At 36.6% G+C, this 9,434-nt stretch overlaps 1 protein-coding gene across 1 annotated transcript in view; it reads left to right on the forward strand.

Annotated features, from left to right (window-relative positions):
- Positions 1-9,434, forward strand: part of LOC111141672 (ubiquitin protein ligase E3 component n-recognin 3 (putative)) — a 246,766-nt gene that overhangs the window by 70,685 nt on the left and 166,647 nt on the right. Inside the window, exons 11-13 of the mRNA XM_022494416.1 lie at positions 2,420-2,506; positions 9,052-9,117; positions 9,201-9,290. Of these exons, the coding sequence (XP_022350124.1) occupies positions 2,420-2,506; positions 9,052-9,117; positions 9,201-9,290 (243 nt within the window). The remainder of the gene's footprint in view (positions 1-2,419; positions 2,507-9,051; positions 9,118-9,200; positions 9,291-9,434) is intronic.

The raw sequence follows: 9,434 nt of genomic DNA on the forward strand, positions 1-9,434 counted from the left end.
GATAGTATTATGTCCATTTCTGTCCATTTTTACATATGCATAAACAGACTGAAAAGGTTATAAAACTAGTAATGTGCACACTGCATTTTTTTGGATGGGTGTGTTAGTGGTGGGAGATGGGAGAAAGAAGATCTGGACATGATTATTAAATATACTATATTTAGGAATGGAATTAACTGGTCACCTTTTTTTTTTTTTTAAAGATTTTATTTATTTATTTGACAGACAGAGATCACAAGTAGGCAGAGAGGCAGGCAGGCAGAGAGAGAGAGAGAGGAGGAAGCAGGCTCCCTGCAGAGCAGAGAGCCCGATGTGGGGCTCGATCCCAGGATCCTGGGATCATGACCTGAGCTGAAGGCAGAGGCTTTAACCCACTGAGCCACCCAGGCACTCCAATTGGTCACCTTTTTAAAGGCTCTTGATACATGCTTTTCAAATTTTTCTACAGGAGGGTCATATCAGTTTGTATTTGTACCGAAAGGGTATTATGTTACCCTTTGCCCAAACATTTGGTTTTAAATGTTTCTTTACCTGTGACTTATCTGCCACTTTAGTTTGGTTATGACACATTATTTATGGTAACTTAAAAGTGCCATTAAATTTTTTTTCAGTAAGAAATTAGGAAACATAATGTATAAAATAATATTTTTTAAAGATAAATTTCATATAGTGTAGATTAAAACAGGGTGAGACTGTTGGCAAGGAAACTAGATAAGTGATATTTGGTCTGGATGGTAGTGGACATAAGATGGACCTGCATGATAATATATATGATAGAATAATGAACAAGACAGGAGACTGAGCAGGATGAAGGAGAAGGCAGCAATGGGAAACTTAGCTTTCTTTAAAGCACAGAATAATTGTATATAAAGATTTTAATCTACTTGACTTTGATGTGACCTGCACTTTTATTATACATCAAGGCCAAAAGTGTCTTCTTTTAAAAACTTTTTTTTATAGATTTCAAATTTATACAACCTAAAATTCTCTATTTTAACCATCTTAAAGTATTAGTTCAGTCATATGGTATATTCACAAAGCTGTACAGCTGGTACCACAAATTCCCCACTAATCACCCATCTCCTAAAGAAACCTTATACTTCCCAGTCTCAGTCTGCTCTTATTCCCTGGAAACTGCTTTCTCCCAGCTGTGTCTATGAATTTGCCTAATCTGGATATTTCATATAAGTGGAATCATACATTATACAGCCATTTTCTTCTTTCACTTAGCATAATGTTTTCATGGTTCAACTCTGTTATGTTGTGTGTCATTTCTTTTTAAAGCTGAATAGTAATCCATTGCATAGATGTACCACATTCTACTTGTCCATTCATGGGTTAATGCCATTTTTTAGTTACTGTGGATAATGCTGCTGTGAACATTAGCATGTAAGTTTTTGTGTGAACAAATACTTTTAATTCTCTTGGGTATATGAGAGTAGACTTGTTTGGTCATATGGTAACTCTGAGTTTAACTTCACAGTGGCTATACCATTTTATATTTCCTCTGGCAATGTGTGAGGGTTCCAGTTTCTCCACATCTTGTCAACACTTTTTATTTTGCATTTTAAAAAAATAGAGCCTTCCTAATAGGTGTGAAGTGATAGCTTATTGTGGCTTTGATTTGCACTTTCCTAATGACTGATCATGTTGAACATCTCTTCATGTGCTTATTAGCCATTTGTAGATCTTCTTTGGAGAAATGTCTATTCAGATCCTTTGCCCATTATTATTATTTTTTTTAAAGAGAGGCTATCATGATTTATTTTGCCATTTAACTTAATAGTTTCCTATTTCAGTGGCTCAATTTCTCCATAAAACATTCTAATTTTCTTTCATAGTACTTTTGAGTGGCACACACTTATCTTTTCTTTTTAGCAAGCTAAGATATTCACAGGCTGCTCACAGTACTTAAAGGTTCTCTGCTCCTTTGTTGGTCTGTTTTTTTTTATTGTGGCAAATATGTAAAATACACAGTTTCATCATTTTTAGATGTACAGTTCATTGACATTAAGTACATTCTCTGTGTTGTGCAACCATAACCACCATTCATCTCTAAGATGTTTTCATCATCCCCAAAGATGCTGTACTCATTAAACAGTTAATATTAAGAAACTTATAATATTTTTGAAATCTCTTTGAATAGAGCTTGATATGCATCACCTAAAACTATTTCAGCTTTGATCCGTTTCCAAGAATAAATTATATAAAACATAACATGCTGTGTTTTTTAATTTTCCTAATTGTCTCTGGTTGTTACTATTAGTTTGTGAAACGATTTCTTAAAATGGCAAATGTGGTCTTCTGATTTTATATATATTATGTTACCATATATATAATTTTCATGTATTACATATAATTTGAAGTTGAAAATATACATATTTATATAATGTAAAATTTGTATAACTTATTATTTTAGGAAACTCAAGAGTATACTCGAAATGTTGTTAGATACTGCCTTGAAGCTCTTCAAGACTGGTTTGATGCTATTAACTTTGTAGATGAGGTATGTATATTTTTGACATATATAAAGGCACTTAAGAAAAGTGTTATATCTCATTTAACTGAAAATAATGAATATCTTTTCATGGGATAAGGCAAAGAAGTTAGGATGAGGATATTACCATTAAGTTTAAAAAAGGAGAGGTGGAAGATCAGTTCTTTGACATTTATGAGATTCTGAAGTGTACTAATCATACTTGCTTATAATTCCTTTATCTGTTATGAAGGGTATATGTCTCCATATTTCTCAGGAGTAAAGATTAGTTTCATTTAGAGGGGTTTAAAGTGACAGTGCAAATGTCGATAGGATAGGAGAGTTTAATGGAAAGGGTGTTACATCTTCATTAATTGGTTAGTGTTCTGTGGGCTTGAACAAAGGTGATTGTTATTAATAATGAGCTGAGAAGAGTTGGCACAGAACATACTCTGTATGAATTAAACAAGGGCTTGCTTGTAAATAGCCCAAGTTTTCTCTCAGAAGCCCCTTTTATTCCTTTTATAAAGTGGGTTCACAGTATGCCATATGCATAAGGAGGGCCGTGTTTCAGACCACTCCAACTCCCCCATCTCATTTCTGAATCCTGGGCAGATGGAACTCCTGCTGTCTGTCTGTCTCTCTTTTTTTTTTTGTGGGTGGGGAATTTTTTTCTTTTTCTTCACCTTTCTTTAAAAATTTTTTTGGATACAATCACAAACTTATTGAAAATTTGGAAGTGAAGTACAAAGAACTTTGTTTTCTTGAACCATTTGACTTGATGCCCATTACTCTCAAATACTTCAGTGTGTACTTCCTACAAGCAAGGGCTTTGTCTTATACAACCAGATACAATTATAAAAATTAGGAAGTTAACGTTAATATATAATTACTGTCCAATCCTTAGAATTCCTTCATGTTTTATAAATTGTACATTGTTGTCCTTTATATCAAAATCATCCTAGTCGGAATCCCATGTTGCATTTAGTCATCATGTCTCCAGTCTCCTTCTGGGACAGTTTCTTATTTTGAAGAGTACAGCTAGCTCAGTTATGCTATAGAACACCCCTCAGTCTGGGTGTGTCCCATGATTAGATTCAGATTATGCCTCCATACTTTCAACCTGTTTTACTCCTTTGCCCTCTCTAGGATTAGTCACTCAACTGGAACTTCTCTCATTCCAGCTCTCATTTGTATTTGAAACTTAGGAGGTATTGTTGAAATGGTAGCATCACTAAGACAATGCTTTGAGGAAGGGGAAAACACCATTACTCAGAGGGTTACACACATCAAATTAATTGTTGAGCTCAGGGGTGAAGTTAAGGACAGTTAGAATCATGTATGGTATATAGAGCAGCTGAACTCAAGGAAATAGTAGATTTATTTTTCACACAGAAATATTTTAGGAATTTATTGAATATTGGAAATAATTTAAAGAGATTAGAAGAGAAAATAAGCATAGAACTTAAGGAATCACACAGTATGGTTTGTTTTTTAAGGTATTTTCAAAGTTTTTTGTTACTTAAAGTGCTTTGGCATATTTGTTCCTCAAAACAACCCTTTGAAGTAGAGAAGGTATTATTCCCCCCCACCCCGCCTTTTTGTAGATGTACAATGGAGATGCAAAGATATTAAATGACTTGCCTATAGTTGCATAGCAAATTACTGGTAGTTCTGAGTCTAGAGCCCACATCTCTTAATTCCTTGTCTGGTAGTATTTCTTTTTCTTTCTTTCTTTTTTTTTTTTTTTTAAGATTTTATTTATTTGAGAAAAAGAGGGAGAGAGAAGGAGAGAACAGGGGGTGGGGAAGAGCAGAGGGAGAGGAATAAGCAGACTCCCCACTGAGTGCAGAGTCCTATGCAGGGCTCAGTCTGTGGACCCTGAGATCACAACCTGAGCTGAAATCAAGAGTTAGACGCTCAACCATCTGAGCCACCCTGGTGCCCCTTGTCTGGTAGTATTTCAGTGCTGTTGGCTATTTTCAGTGGAAAGAGCTATAAAGTCAAGCAGACCCAAGTATAAATTGTGGCTCTGCCACAAACCAACTAGCTATATGATCTTAGTTTTTCTTTTTTAAGATTTTATTTTTATTTATTTATTTGAGAGAAGAGTGTGTGCACACACATGAGTGGCGGGGGGAGGGAGAGAGAGGGGGAGGGAGAGAGAGAAACCCAAGCAGACTCCCCGCTGAGTGAGGAGCCCAACCTGGGGCCCAATCCTATGACCTGGAGATCATGACCCCAGCCTAAACTGAGAGTTGGACATGGAACTGACTAAGCCACCCAGGTGCCCTTTAAACAGGTTTTTAAAAGTTATTTTATTTTTAACTTTTTTTTAGCATTGCTGAATCCATCTCATCTGTTTATTTGAAGATAATATTATTAGCTAATGAGGATTGAATATGAGGCTTGTTAACATTTGTGATAAATATTTCTTTTACCATCCTTGTGAGTGAATATCAGAAGTTATTGGGGTAGTCTAGCACAGATTAAATAAATCTTTTGAACTGAATTAACACAAATCAAACAGTGATATTAGAAACAAGGGATAGAATAAATTTCCCAGTAAGGCAGGCCATTTAAGAATCCTCAAATACATGAATATCCTGTAGGGCAATGATTATGAATATGTGGCAGGGTAGTTTGATTGGAGTTCTTTGATAAGAGGGAAGTAGGATACTTATTTAATGTTAGGTACTTATTAAAGTAGAATATATTGAATGTTTGCTGTTTAAAAAACACTGGAGATAGGTGCTGAAACAGTCCCTAATTTAAGGAAATGGGAGACAGGTAAATGGTTAACATGATTCCAGTGCTCCTGTAAAGTTGTGACCAGGTACTATGGGGGAGAATAGAGTGTAGTATCTGATTTAGCTTAAGGGATTTAGGAAATGTTTCCTAGAGGAAATTTCATTTGAGCCAAGTCTTAAGGATATGTTAATCCATTGGGAGAAGGAATGTGTAGTATTTGAGGCAGAGAGAACAGCATAGAGGCACAAAAGGTTGGTGAGTTAGGGATACTACCTGTGGTGCATGAGTTTATGTGACAGGAGATGAGGCTGGAGACGTAAGCTGTCTTCTCAAGGGTTAGAAGGTTATCAGGGGGTTAGAACTATAGGGAACCATTAAAAGATTGTGAATGGAGGAGGTACAAGATTTAATTAATATTTTGGGAAGATCACCTCTTAGAACATATGGAGGTTTAAATAGCTTAAGGTATTTATGAATGCAAGGAAAAAACATTCTTGAGGCAGCTTAATTTAGGGGAGGCCTAATTTCTTGTGAGTACAAAGTGGGTAGCTCAGGGATCTTATGGCAGCCTCAGGTTCTGAGGAACTGATTAGAAAGCTGAACAGGAGCTCCTGTCTTTGGCCTTTGCTTTGCCCTATTTTTTCCCCCCCTCTGTATATTGGCTTTCTGTGCTTCTTTGCCTATGTGATGAAATGTTACCTTCCGGAAGTTGCTTAATGTTACAATTTCAAACATACTTCAAGATTCTGAGGATGTCTCTGAATCCAACATCCACTTTTTTTTTTTAAATAAAAATTTAAAAGATTTATTTATTTGAGAGAGAAAGAGCGAGTGAGCGCATGAGCTGGGGGAGAGGCAGAGGAAGAGCAGGAGGGAGAGAGAATCCTCAAGCAGATTCCCTACTAAGCAGGAGCCTGACACGGGGCTCGGTCTCACAACCCTGAGATCATGACCTGGGCCGAAATCAAGAGTCGGTTGCTTAATGAACTGAGCTATCCAGATGCCCCCCAACGTGAAGTTTTTAAGAGAAAAACATTTCTTATTGTTCAGGTTGTGTGAGATATCTTCTGCCCCGATTCCAATTAGGTATGGCTATTATAAACTTGACTGTCAGGCTCCATTCTGTCTGTGTGTTTGGGAGATGGAGTAGGGAGAGATGTTCTGAAAAGATGGGGAGAGTTGTGAGCTTGGCAGATAGCACAAAGGTGTGTCACGGAGAGTAAGAATAGAAAGCAGGAGGTGTCACTGAAATCTAGGCACTAAATGTTGAGGGCTGAGCTAAGGTTAGGGGCAGTGTGGGAACAGGGAAGGAAGTAGATTAAGAGATATTTGGAAAAGCTAATAAACACGATTTGGTGCCTCATCAGATGGTGGAGACTTGTGAGAGGGAAAGAATCTACATTTCAGATTTGAATTACTAGGGAACTGGGAAGAAACATTGAGGAGGATTGCGTTTTAGGACAAAGATGCTGAGTTTAGTTTGGACCCGAAGTATTTGTGGTTTGCATAGACTATTAAGTGATGATGTTCAGTAGACACTGGAATGTAAGGTTTGGAATTTAGGAGCGAGACTTCTGCTGAGATTTGGGATTCATCTTGGTCGAGTTGGCAGTCCAAGCTGTGAATCTGGATAAAGTCACCTAGAAGGAGAGGAGTAGAAAGCTGAGAATGAGGTCTGATGACCGCCATTTTATATGGAAGCAGTGGAAGAAGAGTTTAGCAAGTGGCTAATCTGTCACATTAAAAAAGAAGGGATTATGGAATATAATGCTGCAGAAGAGTATGAACTTCAGAGATACTAAAGCCTTGAAAGACAAGACAAGGTCCATGACTCTGTAGGTAACAGTACTATGTGTTGGGTACTATGTTAAAGATAATCCTCACAGCTGTCCTGCTGCTTATTATTTCTGTTCTACAGGCCAGTCATTTTGGCATGGAGAGTTTAAGTTACTTGCTCACAGCTTATAGTTGGAGGTAGCAGAGTCAGGGTTTGAACTCATGCAAATCTAGCTTTTAAGAGTCTGCTCTTAACCACTGTCCTTAATACCTTCAGAGGAAATTGAGGGAGATTCTGATTTAGCTAGTTAGTATAGAATATGTTACTCAGGTGATTATAGTAATGTGGGAGCAAACTTATTTTTAGTTGTAAAATAAGCGTAACATAAAATTTACCATCAGGCATTTTTAAGTGTATTTTTAAGTGTAAGTAGTGTTAAGTATATTCACATTGTTCTGCAGCCAATCTCCAGAATTTTTCATGTTTCAAAACTGTAACTCCTCATTTTCCTTTCCTTTCCAGCCCCTGACAATTATCATTATGTTTTCTGTGTATGATTTTTTTTTTTTAAAGATTTTATTTATTTATTTGACAGACAGAGATCACAAGTAGGCAGAGAGGCAGGCAGAGAGAGAGGAAGGGAAGCAGGCTCCCCCTGAGCAGAGAGCCCGCTGCAGGGCTCGATCCCAGGACCCTGGGATCATGACCCGAGCCGAAGGCAGAGGCCTTAACCCACTGAGCCACCCAGATGCCCTTCTGTGTATGATTTTGACTATTCTATGTACTTCATATAAGTGGAATCATACAGTATGTCTTTTTGTGACTGACATTTCACTTAGCATAATGTCCTTAAGTTTCTTACATGTTGTTGCATTTATCAGAAATTCCCTCCTTTTTATGGGAGGCAAACTTTTATTTATTAGAACAAATTTCTATAGCTCTTTATTCACACGTTGAGGGGGACGTTAATTATATTTGTTTTGAAAAAAAAAAAAAACTAAGGGATGGTGACATATTGCAACTCTTTATAACTTTTTAATAACTTTATACCAATATTACATCAGCATAATTGAATGTTCTGGATAAGGTTTTTTTTTTAAATTTTATCCAGAAAATATTTGCAAAAGCATTTAAAAACAAACAATACCTTTTTCATTTTTCATTTTTCTTATTTAAGGAGGACAGTTGTTATATAGTTTTGTTCTATAGTGATAGAATGATCCATGGGATTTGTAGATTTAAAATACAATTTTTAGGGGCACCTGGGTGGCTCAGTTGGTTAAGCGACTGCCTTCAGCTCAGGTCATGATCCTGGAGTTCCGGGATCGAGTCCCGCATCAGGCTCCCAGCTCCACGGGGAGTCTGCTTCTCCCTCTGACCTTCTCCTCACTCATACTCTCTCTCACTGTCTCTCTCTTCTCTCAAATAAATAAATAAAATGTTTAAAAAAAAATAAAATACAATTTTTATAATATTTACAAGAATGTCAGAGTTTCTTGATACATACGGTACTAAGCTTTCTCAAGGAGGGTGTGTGCTCAGTGCCAGTGTGGGGAGCAATTTATCCAGCTTGTGAACATAGGCAAGGCCTTCCCCTGTACCTCACTCTAGGACTGTAATCAGAGCCTCTTACCGTCTGAGTACAACAGTGGAGTCCAGACTGGCTCTTCAGTCTTAAGTTTCCAAGCTTGAATTTCCCTACTTATAAAATGAGAACATTAATAGTTTATACTCCATAGGGTTCTTCTCAGGATTAAATGAGGTAATGTGAGTAAGGTCAGCTGTGATTATTGTTCTGGTTACTACCGTCATGTTTGGTGTACATGCATTTGAAGATTCCCAAATAGGCTACTGTAAAGGGAAATCCATTCCATCCCTTGTTCTATGCAGTGGTTTTTTAAAGCTATATCATCTAAAAGTTCAAGTTTTGTTAAAAAGGCATAGGAATAAATCAAGGTAAAAGTGTGGTTTTAGCATTTTGAAACCTTCTTTGAACTTAGCATTCTGAAACCTTCTTTGACTCGTGGATTTTGTTTGTTTATTCCAGCCAGCACCTAACCAAGTCACTTTTCATCTTCCCCTTCATCGTTACTATGCTATGTTTTTGAGTAAGGTAAGATTATCGTCCAGCAATTTTTTTTTTTAAATATTGGAAATTAAGTATTGAATTAGTAACTTCTTTTTCATAATTTTTAGGCTGTGAAATGTCAAGAACTAGATTTGGATTCTGTTTTACCTGATCAGGAAATGTTAATGAAACTAATGATTCACCCACTCCAAATTCAAGTATGTATTCAGGCTTTTATTTTATTTTATTTTATTTTATTTATTTATTTATTTATTTTTTTAAAAGATTTTTTTTTTTTTTTTTTATTTATTCATTTGACAGAGATCACAAGTAGGCAGAGAGGCAGGCAGAGAGAGAGGAGG

Source organism: Enhydra lutris, unplaced genomic scaffold (assembly GCF_002288905.1).
Source record: "Enhydra lutris kenyoni isolate GAN:26980312 unplaced genomic scaffold, ASM228890v2 scaffoldscaffold1, whole genome shotgun sequence".
Lineage (NCBI taxonomy): Eukaryota > Metazoa > Chordata > Mammalia > Carnivora > Mustelidae > Enhydra > Enhydra lutris.